Raw genomic sequence first — 17,316 nt, 5'->3', positions numbered from 1 at the left:
CGGCTTTACATTCATACTTTATGACTGTGAGATTTTCAATCGGATTGCATCCAGTCAACCCAAAAATTGAATTTTGCCGCTCTTGTTTTGTCTTACGTAAAACTGAATTTTTCTGCAATTGCGGAAGCTCAGGGTCCCCAAATTTCATTTGTTTATTTGAATCGTTTCTGAGTCAGATGCGAGGTAAGATAATGCGGTCTACTATTTTTGTTGAAACATCAATTCCTCGTTTTCTTTCTAGCTGTGCATAAAAAAACCATCGGAATTATCTAGTGCACATTCCATTATGACGTCACTTTCTGGTGCCGGATTCTTCACAATGATTCCTGCAAAACTGCTCCCGCATTCTGCGCATCTACCCGTGATCATAAGATACATTTCCAACTCTGATCCTTAAATGAGATATCTCATGGTATCGACGTTTTCTCCTCACACTGCGTATGTGTCCAGACTTTTTGCAATAGAAACAAGGACGGGCTTTCAGAGCTCTCTTTTTCCGAATACGCTACCTCTGGTCACATGATAACCAATGTTTGATGTTGCGGAATCAGTTGAAATGGAATCTGACCTTTTGATCTGAAATTTTCCGAAGTTACACTACTCTGGGATTCATTGTATCTATCACTGTTAGTTCTGATGCCTTGGAATTCTGGAACTCTGCACTAGATATTAAACTGATTTTATACAGATTCGTGCAAATTTCTTTTAGGTCCTATAAATACATTCTTATCAGAATATCTGATTACACCACTGATCTTCAGGTAAACATCTGTGCTTGGTACCACTGGGCCGCCGGTTTGACGTAAAAGACCCTTGTAATTGGCTGATAGTAGGCTAAGCGGGTCTAATGCTTCAGTTCAGTCCCTTATGATCAATATGGTGTGCCAGTTGAAGATAGCAAAAAGAAAGCCGAAGTTTTAAATTTCACGTTTAAGAAATCGTTGACGCTGGAGAACCATACAGACATACTGTCATTTGACCATCGGACAGACTCCCGTATGGACGACACAGTAATAAGTATACCTGGTGTAGAGAATCAACTTAAATATTTGAAAACAAATACATCACCAGTTCCGGATTGAACCCCAGTTAAATTTTACCAAGACTGCTCTACGGCTTTGGCCCTTTACCTAACTTGCATTTATCGTGAATCTCTCGCCCAGCACAAAGTCCAAAGCGACAAGAAAAAAGCGCAGATGTCTCCAGTATACAGATTGGTATATTGATCGTGCCGATAGAAAAAAGCGCAGATGACTATAGTATACAGGGTGGTATATTGACCGGGCCAAATATCTCACGAAATAAGCGTCAAATGAAAAAACTACAAAGAACAAAACTTTCCTAGTTTGAAGGGGGAAACCAGATGGGGCTATGGTTGGCCCGCTAGATGACGCTGCCATGGGTGAAACGGATATCAACTGCCTTTTTTTGGATAGGAACCCCGATTTTTTGTTACTTATTCCTGTAGTACGTAAAGAAATACGAATGTTTTAGTTGGACCACGTTTTTCGCTTTGTGATAGATGGCGCTGTTATAGTCACAAACATATGGCTCACAATTTTAGACGAACATTTGGTAACAGATAGGTTTTTTTAAATTAAAATACAGAACCTAGGTACGTTTGAACATTTAATTTCTTTTGTTCCAATGTGATACATGTACGTTGGTGAACTCATCATTTCTGAGAATGCATGGTGTTAAGGCGTGATTATCTGTAAATACCACGTTAATGCAATAAATGCTCAACCTGAATGCACTTGGCAATACGTGTAACGACATTCCTCTCAAGAGCGAGTAGTTCGCCTTCCGTAATGTTCGCACACGCATTGACAATGCGCTGACGCATGTTGTCAGGCGATGTCGGTGAGTCACGATAGCAAATTCCCCATAGAAAGAAATCCAGGGACGTCAGATCCGGTGAATTTGCGGGCCATGATATGCTGCTTCGACGACCAATCCACTTGTCATGAAATTTGCTATTCAATACCACCTCAACCACACGCGAGCTATGTGCCGGACATCCATCATGTTGGAAGTACATCGCCATTCTGTCATGCAGTGAAAGGTCTTGTAGTAACATCGGTAGATCATTACGTAGGAAAACAGCATACATTGCAACATGCTAATTATCCTTCCTCCCATAATTCCGCACCATACATTAACCCGCCAAGATCGCTGATGTTCCACTTGTCGCAGCCATCGTCGAATTTCCGTTGCCAAATAGTGCATATTGATGTTGGTGAATGACGCTTCGTCGCTAAATAGAACCGGGGCAAAAATCTGTCATCGCCCCGTAATTTCTCTTGTACCCAATGGCAGAACTGTACACGACGTTCAAAGTCGTCGCCATGCAATTCCTGGTGCATAGAAATATCGTACGGGTGCAATCGATGTTTCGTTCTTTGTAGTGTTTTCGTTTCACGCTTATATCGTGAGATATTTGGCCCGGTCACGATCATTGGACCACCCTGTACATAACACTTCATAGGATACTTGGAAGTATACTTACCATCGGCTTCTTCGTTCAGAAGTATCTGTTTACATAGGCCTTTATTGTAATAAATCACTTCCTTTAGCGATCTCTGGTAGAAATACGTACCACTTTTTGAATTCCCGCCTCATCGCCTTTTAAACATGTAAAAAGAAGTGAAAGTGGTAAGCATTCTGACCAAAGAGCGTCTCTGGTCGAAGTGTTGTTGAGAGAAGTAAACAGTCGTCAAGTACGTGTTCTGCAAGACAGAAACACTTCATATTTGTGCATTCCAAGGTAAGGAAATAATTCTATGCTTAATTCTGCGTGTATTGTGGTATAAATTATTCACTTTCGTTATGTACTGAAATATTTGTTACGATAAATAGCTTATGCTTTGCATGAGCCGGAGAGAACAGCCGAAAATGGGTCATTTTCAGACGAGATGGCTGACAATTCTGAAGGTGTTGGCGATGAAGGTGCAGATGATTGCCTACCAGTTCATTTACACTCATCCACAACATCCACCAATGATGCCCGGTTGTCGTCTGACAACGATGAAACTTATTTTTCGGTAGCTGACAAAACAGAAACAGAAAGCGAAAGTGAAAATGGAACTTACCACGCTGTAAGTGGAACTTTCTCATAGTGCAGAGCAGGGCAAGTATCCCAATTGTTATGCAACAGTGTTTTCTCAATGCCTTTGGCATATCGAACATGGCTGAAGTGAATGTGAGTAGACTGTAGGTAGGCTGTTTAGGTTTTTATATTGGTAACGCCATGTAGCGCTCTGTAAGAAAATCACTGGTTGTGCTGTGTGCAGTCTGTAGTGTTGGGCTGTTGGCTGTTAAGAGCGCGTAGCGTTGCGCAGTTGGAGGAGAGCCGCCAGCAGTGGTGGATGTGGGAAGTGAGATGGCGGATTTTTGAGAGCGGATGATCTGGACGTGAGTCCATCAGAAACAGTACATTTGTGAGAATGGATGTCATGAACTGCTATATATATTACGACTTTTGAACACTATTAAGCTAAATACATTGTTTGTTCTCTATCAAAATCTTAATTTGCTAACTATGCCTATCAGTAGTTAGTGCCTTCAGTAGTTTCAACCTTTTATTTAGGTGTCACTAGTGGCGCTCGCTGTATTGCAGTAGTTCGAGTAACGAAGATTTTTGTAAGGTAAGTGATTTGTGAAAGGTATAGGTTAATGTTAGTCAGGGCCATTCTTTTGTAGGGATTCTGCAAAGTCAGATTGCGTTGCGCTAAAAAATATTGTGTGTCAGTTTAGTGTTGATCAGAATAGGTAAAGAGCGAAATGTCTGAGCAAGTTCAGTTTTGCTCAGCTGTTTGAAAATCAAATAACGTAAGGGATTTACCAGCACAGTAATTCACTAATTTTTCTAAGGGGACGTTTCAAGACCAATGGCAAATCTGAACCTAATTCTGACTTATGAGTTCTTGGAGCAGATCACTGCTCAGTCAAATTTGTATGCTACACAGGAAAACGACCGATTAAATTTAACTGTTGATGAACTCAGAGCATTCTTAGAAATACTTGTTATTATGAGATTCAGTCCATTACCTAGTGTTAGACTGTTTTGGAGTAATGACAGAAAATTTTACAACAGTAGAGTTGCACAAGTGATGCCTGTAAAACGTTTCTTGAAAATTATGAGATTTTTACACTTAAATGACAATTACACAATACCAAAAAAGGATGAAATTGGATTTGAGCGATTATACAAGTTCAAACCTAAGTTGGATCACCACAACAGTTGTTTCAAGAAGCTGTTCCATACTGCCAGATATTTGTCAGTTGACGAATCTATGGTAGGATTCAAAGGAAGACGTTCCTTGGAACAGTATATGCCAAATAAACCAATTAAAAGAGGTTTTAAAATCTGGGTGATTGCATGTGCTGGTACAGGGTACTGTCTAGGACTGTCAGTGTATGAGGGCAAAGAAGAGGGAGACAACAGTAGCAAGTTCTTAGGTGAATTTGTTATAGAAAAACTTGCAGCTCCTTATGAACGTCTAGGAAACTGCTTATTCTTTGATAATTGTTTTTCAAATGTTGTAATGATGAAAAATCTGCTGAGAAAAAATCTGTTTGCTTGTGCCACAATCAGACAAACACGAAAGTTCTTTCCTAAAGCTACATTAGCTACTGACAAAACTCTAAAAATGGGAGAATCTGATATAGTTATGGCTGAAGACATAGGAATCTCAAAATGGAAAGGCAGGGGAAAGAAGTGTGTTACTGTAACTAACACGATGTGTAATGCTGAATCCAAATGTTTTGTTCTGAGAACTAATAACAACGGTGTTAGGGAAAGCGTTCCTTGTCCAGAATCGATCAGGGATTACAACTTATATATGGGAGGGTTGGATCGTTTTAATCAGCTTCTCTGTAGCTACAACATATCTTGGTAATCCCGACGATCGTGGCTAAAATTATTTTATTATTGTATTGATGAAAGCATTGTAAACAGTTACATCCTCTACAAAGACACAGTCAGGAAATGTATGTCTGGCACAAAAACTGATCTTCAGGTAAATATCGGAGATCGAAACCACTGGTCCGCCTGTTTGACATATGAGAGCCTTGTCACCGGATAATAGTAAGCTAAGTGGGTCGAAGGCATCAATTCAGTCCCTTGTGACCAATATGGTGTGCCAATTGAAGATAGCAAAACGAAAGCCGAAGTTTCAAATTTCACATTTAAGAAATCATTCACGCAGGAGAACGTTACAGACATACTGTCATATGACCATCGGACAGACTCCCGTATGGACGACACAGAAATAAGTATACCTGGAGTAGAGAAGCATCTTAAATATTTCAAAACAGATAAATCACCAGGGCCGGATGGAACCCCAATTCAATTTTACAAAGAGTGCTGTTTGGCTATGGCCCTTTAGCTAGCCTTCTCGTATCATGAATCTCTCGCCCAGTACGAAGTACAAAGCGACTGGATAAAAGAGCTGGTGACACCAGTATATAACATAGATGAAGTAACGCACCCGAAAAATTACAGACCAATATCCGTATCTTCAGTTTGCTGCAGAATCCTTGAACACATTCTCGCTTCGAATATAATAAACCTTCTTGAGGATAAGCAGTTTACATCCACGAATCAGCATGGTTTCAGAAAGCATACCTGGTGTGAAACTGAGCCTGCCCTTCTCTCACATGATATGCTGAGAACTAAGGAAGAAGGCAACAGTCAGATTCCATATTTATATATCTAAGTTTCCGGAAAGCATTTGGCAAGGTGCCCCATCGCAGGCTGTTAACGAAGGTACCAGCATATGGAATAAGTTTACACATATGCTAGTGTCTCTAAGACTTCTTATAGAACAGATACCAGTATGTTATCCTCGACAGCGAGTGTGCATCAGAGATGAGGGTATCATCAGGAGTGTCCCAGGGACCTGTTTAGGACCGCTGTTGTTCCCTTTATACATAAATGATTTGGCGGGCAGTGTAGACAGCAGTCTGCGGTTGTTTGCTGATGATGGCGTGGTGTACGGTAAGTTGAGTGACTGTAGGAAGATACAAGACGACTTAGACCAAATTTAAAGATAGTGTGATGAATGGCAGCTAGCTATAAATGTGGAAAAATGTAAGTTAATGCTGATGAGTAGGATAAAGATACCAGTAATGTCGGATACAGCATTACTAGTGTCCAGCTTGACACAGACAAATCGTTTAAATATCTAGGCGTAACGTTGCAAAGCAATATGAGGTGGAACAAGCAAGTGAAAACTATGGCAGGGAAGACAACTGGTCGACTTCGGTTTATTGGGAGGATTTGAGAAAAGAGTGGTTCACCTGTAAAAGAGTGCCCTCTTGAGTACTGCTATAGTGCTTGGTATCCATACCGGTCTGATTGAAGGAAGACATTGAAGCAATTCGGAGGATGAGTGCTAGATTCGTTACCTGTAGATCAGAACGAAACGTAAGTGTTATGGAGATGCAGCGTGAACTCAAATGAGGATCGCTGGAGGGATTCTGGGTTCTTTTCGAAAAACGGTATTGAGAAAATTTAGAGAATAGGCATCTAAAACTGACAGTCGAATGATTCTGCTACCCCACCATACTTAACGCTTATGGACCATCAAGATAAGATACCAGAAATTAGGGCTTATACGTAGGTCTACAGACATTTGTTTTTCCCTCGTTCTATTTGAGAGTTAAGCAAGAGGGGAAATGACAAATAGTGGTACAGGGTACCCCCCACCACGCACCTTACGGTGGCTGGTGAACTGTCTATGCAGATGTACATAGCACTACCCTTAAAGTCGTGGAACGTAATGCGCCATTTTCCTACACGCCTTTTACATTAACATATTCATAATTCACATACACTAATTACCGTTCATAGACGCGTAAATCAAGGTCTATCAACAGTTTTCCACTTTATACATCAAAACACAATCTGCTACGTACCAAAACAATCACATTCTCAATAATTTCCACTGTACTGCACTGCACCATCATAACGATTGAACCAGAGCTCGTTTGTGAGCAAGGTAAGCGAAGTCGCTATTCCTGCAATTCATAGGGGTAAGGAGGAAGGGTAACTCAAGGTAGCGACCGACCTGGCAGACGGAATGCGTCTAATGGAATTTCAGTCTGTTGACGGAGAAATCTGACCATCGCCTCGGAGGTGGGGTAGGAAGACCGATCTGGAGACGGGTCGAGCAGTGGTGACCGACGCTGACTCGATCGGGACTCACCCGTCTTCGTGCACCTGGCTGAGATCACAAAAATGTTTTCCCAATCAGAGGGCGTGAAGACGGAGTGGCTATTAACTTGAGGTCTTTCCGCGAAACAAGGGAGTGGGGAACACTTCAATGCCCCACAGTTTCGTATGGGTCGTGAGCAAGGGGGATTTGGGCCAGTCGGGAGGGGGGAACAGGAAAGGATTGTCCAGGTGCGGGTATGACCCGTCTCGAAGAGATGCGGCAACCTTCTGCAACACAGTTTGCACACCACGTCGCCTTAAAAGAAGCTCCGAGAAGTAGTTAATAACTTGGAAAATCGTGTGCTTTGTGCATAACTCTTGTTGTGGCTGAAATAACTCTTAGATGTATCAAAGTTCTATTAAGGAGTAATGCAATCGTCAAGAGACAGTCCCATTTCTCTGTCAATATAGCCTGCACAGCGTCATGGCTACTACGGCTCGTGAGCTGTTTGATCTTGTTGTGGCTGAAATAACTCTTAGATGTATCAAAGTTCTATTAAGGAGTAATGCAATCGTCAAGAGACAGTCCCATTTCTCTGTCAATATAGCCTGCACAGCGTCATGGCTACTACGGCTCGTGAGCTGTTTGATTGCATAGGTTGGGTGCAGTAGTAGGCCACAAGAAGTTTTTAGAAATTTTGGGACGAGCTGCAATCAGTGCTCACTCGCAGGAAATCCAAAGGGAACAAACTAGATATAGCTGTAAGCTCAGATAAATCTGCTCAGAACTTCCTTACATGAATTTCCTTTTCGAAAGTGATAAGTTGAAAGAAATGTAGTCATTCATTTCCAGTGTTTCTGATGGTTTAAAATACTATTTTAGAACAATGCAGTGGGAGACTGAAGCTTTTTAACGAACGCAAAACTGTTATATTTAATTGGGGTAAGGTCTAAACTCCAAAGAAAACTTTGACTTCGTTTCGAAATTATTATTAACGCTATTATTATTATTAGTATTAATTTTTCAAGATTGTCGTTTTGGAGATTTTTCAGAACTAGAGGAAGTCAGAGCATTCTTAGAAACTATATTTCTTCATAAAAAGAGAGACTAATAAGAAAATAAATAGTTCCCACTTGAATACTATTTGCTTGCCACGCCTGTTTGATCTGAAGATATTATGTTCAGAACAACTACAGAGTCATACAGTAAGGGAAATAAAAGACGAAAAAGTGAAAAGGGCAGCTGGTGAAAACAATGGTTTATTGCTATTTCAGTACTATTTGTTTGTCGCCATAGTAATTCTGGAGCAATGTTCGGAATACATGGAGCAACTCAAAGCACACTTTAAAACACCAGCTTTTCAATAAGAGAGGTCTTAGGCGAAAAAAAAAGTAATTTGTTAACCAATTCTAGACGTCTAACAAGTAACTGGAGCAACTCCTATTTAAAAAAATTCAAAACGTGCCTGCTAAAATATATTATTCCTTCCCATTGGAATACTGCCTGTCTGATTACCCTGTTGTTCTGAAGTAACATTCACAGCAATTCAGAGCGAGCATAAAGTATCCGATTTGGCAAAACGTTTGTGTTGGCGGAGAATGTTTATGCTTCCAATTTGAAATCTGTTTATCTGAGGACGTTGTTGTTCTGAAGAAACGTTGCAGGCCCTAGCAGAGGCTCTTGAGTATCCCGAACACCATCAGCTAAATGGATAGGATTTCTGACTGTAGATGCCAGCAGTAACTGCTATGAATGAAAACCGCAGCACGATCACATGACTCAGCGCCGAGATGAGTCGATAAGGTGTAAACAATGAACGTTAACACCACTGACTAATGACCGCTCTCGACACAACGAAAGTGTTTCATATCTTGAAACATTAATAATTAGATATACCTGACGGACTAATTAACACTGTCAAAATTATTAATACTAAAGACTCGCTGTAGTGTCACTGTAGTGCACTTTAGTATCACTGGACGTAGGTCACTGTCAACGGGTACTCACGAAAAGTTGCCACATAACCTGCAACTATTTATCGAAATAATTCAGCGCTATACAAATAGTACTTTGTCATGACCCACACGTGCCTAGACTCACTTCTGCTCTCGACTATGACAGATGAATTGATTCCACACGCGCAAATATACACATAATCACATAAAGTGAATACAGATACATAATCGTGATAATATATATTCACCAACTATAACTAACGGCCACGGAGTTCGCAGGTTCCAACATGGACAAAATAACATGTATATAGGTATTCAGATAAATCTCAAGGTCTGCTATCTGTTTTCTCTTGTCTACTCTGCTGATAATTTCGAAAACATCGTGTCTCCTCTTACAAAACTGCTATGTCACTGCAACGATGCTGCTATGATAATTAGTCAGAAATATCTTAGTTTTACCCATCTCTGGGCCCTCAGACTGTTTTCACTGTCTTCGTGCCGTAATTCTCTTGTCGATGTTACACACTGCAACTGTTACTCAACAGAATGCAGCCTCAGTTCCGCAAAATTCTCACTTGTTCTATCTTCAAACCGATACGCCCCCAGCCCGTATATTATCTCCAACATCTCACCCTCAATTGACTTTTTCATTTATGACATGCCCATAACAAAATCTGCATTTACACCTCAGGAAAACGTTTGTACTCATACTAGCATCTCTTCGTCCGTAGTAGATCGACGCACTTGTATAGCTTTCTTCAGGACGCTGAAACCACAGAAATCACAATGGGGGAGTTCGAGACTGTATGGTGGATGAGCAAGGGCTTACCAAGAAACTTGTGCAGCATAGTACAAATAAACTTGGTAACGGAAAACTCTTACACATCTTCTGTGTGATCCCGATCTCTCGGCAAGTGATTTCCATGTTTTTGGAGGCCTGCAGAAAGAGTATTGTAGTCATCGATTTGCTTCGGAGGAAGACGAGAACGATCATGGTCACATAGGTGGCCGCAATCATTATTTCATAAGGGGACTGACAGTCTTGTCTAACAGCAGGACACACGCTTTAACAGTTATGGAGATTACCCTTGAAACAATAAATTTTCCTTAAGTTTTTGCCAATTTACTCGTTTTCACGCAAACTCTTATACATTCGCCTAATAGTCACAATACCATTTTGTGTATCAACATCCTTAGACAGGTCTGGTCCATTCATTGCCATTAGATCCTGTACATTTCCATCTTGAGCACCTTTAATATGTACCTCAGCTGATTCTACTTTGTTGCCTCTGGCAGTAAACACACTACCTCCATTTCCCATAAGTCTATTCTCTCGATGTAGACTTGCATTTACCACAAAAATTATCACCGCTATCAATTTCGATTCTTACCTACATTTCTGCACCTTCTACTGTGTGGACTCCACACATATTTACGACCGCTACCAATCCTTGTAGGTTGTAGCGGAAACTTCGGCAGCTGATCGGGGCGAAGAGGAAGGAAATTACCTGTGCTAAAAAGAAAACCGTGAGCATCTTACACACCATCAGGCAGATGGATCTAATTGCACTTCGCCTCTGAGACATTTACTGAGACCCTACAGTCTACAGAACTACAGCGCCAATCTCTCCTAGGTCCTTCCAGCTTCTCACACAATCTTCGCAGTTTCTGGTTCATGCCGCCACTCATCCCAGAGGAACAGGTAAGCGATAAGTTCTGCGGAGAATGCTGTATATTGTAAGTTTCGTTGTAATTGCTTGACCGAGGGTGTGGATTAAAACTTCTGCAGCTCCTATTCATCAAATATTTTTGGAATTTCGTCTACTATTTAGCAAAACACTTACTGCCCCATAAACGATATGAGAAGTCATCTATGTTAACCACTATCACTTGTGTTTATTTCTTATTATTCCGTCAGAGTCTCCAAGTCACCGGATGAACTTCGTAAACTATATTCTAAGATGGAATGCGGTGTTAAAATGTTGTTCGCCATACGTGACGAGTTGTTGTCTGTAACTTCCAATTGCTAAACTGTAGTAGAATATTATGTCATGATATTCCCCTGTGACGTAATAGGACTTCATTTCACCGTTCACTTGGCTCACACTTCACAGCAATCACGAATCCTGTTCTGATTCCACGACAAACACATATTGACAAATACGGAATAGATTACATACGACGCTAGCAGTAACTGATATGTCAGAAGGCAGAAACATGTTCAGAGGAATAACCTCAGAGATAAGCCGATAATATGTGAGCTGTTAACGGCAACACCACCGAGTACAGACCGTTCTCGACATAACTAAAGTGACTCATATCTTAGATACATAAATAATTTCTCTGTTACATCTACTGAACTTACGTGTGTCAGTACAGTTTCCTTCATATTTCATAGGGTGAGCTAAGAATTTATAAATTGACATGGATTATTGAACAAATGTAGCATCTGATTTAAAATCACAATCGTAATGAAACTTGCGACATGAAAGTTTCTGGCTGGAGAGCACTGGATCTGGTTAGTTTAAGTTTTGATAATAAGTGTAATGTCAAGTGACGTAATAAGCTAATTTTACAAAAAAGCTAAGTTTTCAAATCGCATTTGGCAGCTGATGGAGACAGTAATGATTCATTTTACACTTTGCTCTCAAGTAAGCCTGATTTTACTGCTTCATTCAAGCAGTCTGATAAAGCATGTGACTACGAGAGAATTAAGAGTCTTTGTGAAAAATGGAATGTATTCAGTTCATTGCTTTCGTGCTGAAATGACTCATTCCCTTGCATTATTCTTCATTATCGTTTATCTCTATGTGAAGTCTGCTACATAATATATTGCCGGTCGCGGTGGTCTCGCGGTTCTAGGCGCGCAGTCCGGAACCGTGCGACTGCTACGGTCGCAGGTTCGAATCCTGCCTCGGGCATGGATGTGTATGATGTCCTTAGGTTAGTTAGGTTTAAGTAGTCCTACGTTCTAGGGGACTGATGACCACAGCAGTTGAGTCCCATAGTGCTCAGAGCCATTACATAATATATTGTTTTCCTCGGATGTGAATAGAGACTGATGTGTCGAAGATAATGGCTTCCAATAGGGAAATGTAATTGCTCCCTCACTTGAGAAATATCTACTGCATTAGCTGAATATCGGAGGAGCCATAGTAAATCAGATGTACACGAGAGGAAGACGATAAGTGACGTCTGCTTTATCTTTTGTCTTCTCTTCTCTGTTGAAAACTTCGAAAAAATCGTCTCTCCTCTTAAAATCTGCTATTTCACTGTAACGGCGCTGCTATGACAATTAGCTGGTAACTGCTGCGTTTCAACCGTCTCTGTACGCTTAAACTGCTTCCATTGTCACCATACTGCATTCTCTTCTCCACGTTACCCGTTCTAGCTATGTACTAAACAGATTACTACCTTATCTCCGCAAAACTAGCGCTTTCTCCAAGAATAAATCGACACCTCCCTCTGCCCAGCTTCAACTGTCTTCTTCATTTACCACTTGCCTCGCAATAAAAATTTGCATAGACTTCCCTCAAGAACCACATTCGTACCCAAGCCCTTACTTCTATACCTGGAGCAATCTACGGCCACAATATGTTACTTCAGGGCTCCGGATGTGTTGGAATCGCGAGGGGAGAGTTCGGGGCTGTATGGAGGTTGTGTAAGGGCTTACCAAGAATCTTCTCAGCGCAGTCGAAATAACCTAGGCAACAAAATGCAGGTCTAGTCTATTTGTTGCTATTAGATCGAAAATCCATCCATGCCGGGTAGGCTTCCGAACTATCTAAACTAGGTATTTTTTAGAAAAGAAATTTAGCAATGTTTAACGAGGTTTCTCACTATTACTAACACTTGCTAATGTTTAACTATTCCTACGATATCCGTTTGATTACAATCATCTCCAATAGTGACAGTTTTAATGGGGAACATCCATTCGAGCGAGATGAGTATGTCTTGAAAGTACCGGTTACATCTGGGTGGTCAATGGTTAGATCCAGTTCTAAGCTCATTCCTACACTTTATACTGAGTCTTGATCTAATAATCTGGAATGCAGGTCCATTTTGTATCTCAGCTGGTCCGAGTTTGTTGTCTCCTGCGATAAATATGCTACTTCCATTTCCAATTCGCTTTCAATATACAATTTCATTTATCATAAAAATTCTAACCGCTGTCAAATTCGATTTTTACCTAAATTTCTGTACCTTGTATTGTGTGAATTCCATAGCTTTTTACGTGTGCTTCCAGTGCTCGTACGATGTTGCGAATGCTGCAGTAACTAATCAGAATAAAGTGGATGGATAGTCGCCTAGGCTAAAAGAATCCCTCGTAATTATCGCACACACCATCAGCGTGCTGGATTTCATCTCGGCTTGAAGTGCGTCACGCACTCATTTACGGGCCCCTACAGAATTCTAAACAACAGCGCTAACCTAGGAGGTCCCAGACCTGTCCAGCATGTCACACAATCTTCGAAATCTCTGGTGCACGCCCGAATATATTTTTCCAATTTCGTCTTCTACACAGCGCATCACTCACTGCTGCATTAAAGACTTCCTAATTCTGAGAGGTAAACAACTTTCGCTAGTGTTCACTTCTAATGATAAGTCTGCCTCCGTACCGCAGCGGTAGCGTTACCGCCTGTCACGCAAGGGGGCCCGGGTTCGGTTCCCAGCAGGGGACTGGGTGTTGTGTGTCTTTCATCATTATTAACATGCAAGTCGCCGAAGTGACGTCAACTAAAAAGACTTGCAATACGGCGGCCGAACCCCGAAGGGGATATTCCGGCCAATAAATGCCATACGACCACTTCATTTCACGCTGCGTATGATTCCGACAGTGCCTTCATCTCGCTGGATGAAGTTGCTGAACTTAACTTTGCGGCTGAATGTGCGGCCAAAATGTCGTTTGTCGTACATGACAATTCTTTGTCGATAACTGCCATTGGCTAAACCATAGAAAGGTACCACATTATTAAATTCTCGTGGGAAATAATGGGATTAAATTTCACTTCCTATTTGCTTCACACGAATCATGTTTTGATTCCGTCACAAACTCAAAACGGCAAATACGGCATTGATTACTTAGGAGGCAGCATTAACTGCTGTGTATGAAGGCAGAAACATCTGAGTGACTTGAGGTTGCAGGTATTGCGGTGTCGCTCATTGTATTTTTCCTGTCCATTTTGAATGTGCATGTGCTGTTGTTTCTTTCAATGTTTAGTTCAGGGTAATTAATGCTTTTTTTGTTCGTGTTCCACTGTAAATCTAATTATTTCATGTAGATTACTGAAGCAATTCTGAATGCCTGTTATGTCCGAGGCATTTTCTTTCCTAACAGTAATGTGTCATCTACATGTCTCCTAAAAAATTCAGTTATCCTTAGACATTGTTCCTGACTGCTAAATAACGTTTGTTCCAAGTGATTTGTGTATATGTCAACTACGATGCCTGATGTACATGATCCCATTGTTAGGCCATCTGGTTGTTCATAAATGTCGTTATTAATGGTAAGGTATCTGGAGCAGTTCGATAAACTCAGTGGTCTCTGTGTATGCAAGTTTCACAAGGTTTTTTATGATAATGTTACACCATATTATTTGAGTAAAGGTTGGTAACATCAAGTGATAAGAACTAAGCAACTTATTCGAGGTTTTTGTCATTTAATTCTTCGGCCAGCATCATGCTATTTTTTATAGACTGTGTTGTTCTGCCTTATTTAATGTATGGAATATTATCAGCATTAAAGAATTCATGTGTCTTGCCTGTGTATTCATTTTCTTTCATGGCTACTAATGAACTGCATTTGTCTGATTTTGTGACTATGGGTGCCTAGTTTTTCAATTTATTATTTATGTATTTCATGGTTTTCGTAACATTTATTGTATATTTAGATCTAAATTTATCTTTCTTTTTTCCTTTCTCAAGAAACTTGCTTACATTGTGAACTACTGCTGCTTCTGTATTTGAATTTAATTTTGCAGCATCTGCTGCATTTTTAGTTGCAACTATTACCTGTTTCATGTTTTGGTGTTTCCGTTTAACATTTATCTTGTATTTTAGTCCTTTCAGGAGCCTCCCATGTGTACGAATATAGGGTTGTATGAATTTTTCGATCAGATAGTGTTTGCACCAGACAAATTTGGAAACGTAAAAGGAAACTGCTACTTTTATTAATCGAAATCATGTGGCGCTAAACGTCCGATTTACGAATATATTTGCCATAAATATTTGCCATATTTATAACAGATTTGACGTCTGTGAGTGAATAACAACTAAATTCTAATTTAAGGGAAAAGACTATCTGAAACAAGAAACTACTATACAGTTTGTAGCTTATTTAGATGTTTTTTACTGTCTACTAGTTAACATTATCCGTGTGTCTTGCAAACTTAAATAATTTAGCAAAAAAGTAGGGAAATACCAAAAAAAATATTGCATGCAACCAGAATATTGTAAGTGACTTCGTTACTCTGTCCAGAAACTAAAACCTGCTGTGGACTGAGGTTCAGTGAACGAGGAAATAATGTCAGAGGTCCAACGAACAGTATTAGCTGATCTGGCTTAGCAACATGTGACTGCCCTAGAATGTAAGGAAGGAAACGCGTTGATTTCTCCGGTCAGTTTTTAAGGAAAGTGATGTGGTTGTATTAAATGTTCCTCCAGAAGCAGGTTATCTGCCTCAAACGGACAACATGCGTGGTGTTGGACAAACCAATTAGTTTAGCGTTTCCATCGCTGGCACCCTTGTGTAAAATATGTCACTAAAAATGCTGAATGCAAAAATAAACTGTATGGAAAAACTTTGGGAATTTGTGTTAAAGTCTTATCAAACTGCTAAGATCATCAGTCCCTAAGCCTACACACTACTTAATCTATCTTAAACTAACTTACGCTATGGACAACAAACACTCTCATGCCCAAGGGAGTACTCGAACCTCCGACGGGGGCAGCCGCACGGACTGTGACAAGACGCCTTAGCCCGAGGGCTAAACTGTATGTTTGGGCGTCTCTGGTTTCCTTAAAATTTCAGCAGACTTCGGATTTTTCCTCCGTATTGTGAGCTAACATCCCGAAGATGTTCTGGCTCACATGCGGTTTCTCTTTGTCCAAATGTCTTGGCTCAAACTCGTCTAGGGGTTGAACAGCATGCGCCGCATTACACGCCCTAAATTAGATACTTGTGACCCTTTGGTTGAATTGTCTGGCCAATGGCAAGTTTTCGAAATACGAAGTTAACTTAACATATAATAACAGTAATCTTAATATCGGGAATTAAATTAACGACCTATAAATGATCTAGGTCACACAGTTGCGATTTGGTTAGAATCGTGTTTATTCAGAAAGCAAACTAATAGCAAAAGTGGTCGTATTTAGAGTTACTGTTACACCCGAGCGCATATACATTTGACACAGTTCGGTGATTCACAATCTCATCTCGAAGTGCCTCATTAACTACGCGAGAAGTTAAGAGTTCACACCAGGTGCTTCTATCTGAAACGTCGATCGTTAAGGTCGACCAAAGCGTTCAGATTTTAGCATTCAGGTCTTTGTTCCAAAACTTGTTAATTTCACTTTAACAGTAAATCCTAAGCTATTATAGATATGATCAATATTCACATTTTATTTGGATCGCCATGAAAATTTATGGAGGATGGCAGATTAAAATTAATGTGGCTTGATTCTCTGCATTACTACACAATTAAATAGTTTTCATATATTTTCCCTTTAGTGGTCGATCTTAGATCCCCCATATTTAACACTGCTACGTCGCCGCGGCCACAAACGGGTTCTACTAGGTTTCCCTATGATGTAGGTTTTCGTCTGTCTCACTCGCACACTACAGCGCATAGGTCTCAATAGACAATAGACGCCTGTGAATTTCCCCATATCGTGGTGAATCTGCGCCCTTTGTGACACACGGTCCTCGACGACAGGGTTCGTTTCATAATTCCTGTAGGCTGACTCTTTCGGCCACGTATTTAAATGAGAGCGAAATTCTAGTTAACTCACAGTGTGCAAGTGATATCACACGGAACAAAGAACAAATGACAGTGAAATGAAATAGAGAGGGACGTAAAAAAGTAAGCTAACAATTTTTGTTTAAAAAAATTATCGTCATAAACCTTAATACATTCTTGGGAAGAAATGTTACTGATTAATTTGCAATAGTCATCGGTGATAATATGGCGTCCTCTGTATTT

The 17,316-nt window shown here is 40.4% G+C and overlaps 1 protein-coding gene across 1 annotated transcript; it reads left to right on the top strand.

Moving 5' to 3' along the window:
• Positions 1-3,890: 3,890 nt before the first annotated feature.
• Positions 3,891-4,901, top strand: LOC124556341 (piggyBac transposable element-derived protein 3-like). Its single transcript, XM_047130309.1, has one exon. It carries the CDS (start codon positions 3,891-3,893, stop codon positions 4,899-4,901), a length of 1,011 nt encoding a protein of 336 aa, XP_046986265.1.
• Positions 4,902-17,316: the final 12,415 nt, after the last annotated feature.

This window comes from Schistocerca americana, chromosome X (genome assembly GCF_021461395.2).
Source record: "Schistocerca americana isolate TAMUIC-IGC-003095 chromosome X, iqSchAmer2.1, whole genome shotgun sequence".
Lineage (NCBI taxonomy): Eukaryota > Metazoa > Arthropoda > Insecta > Orthoptera > Acrididae > Schistocerca > Schistocerca americana.
The sequence above is the reverse complement of the archived record's forward strand: the minus strand, read 5'-3'. Positions and strand labels throughout refer to the sequence as shown.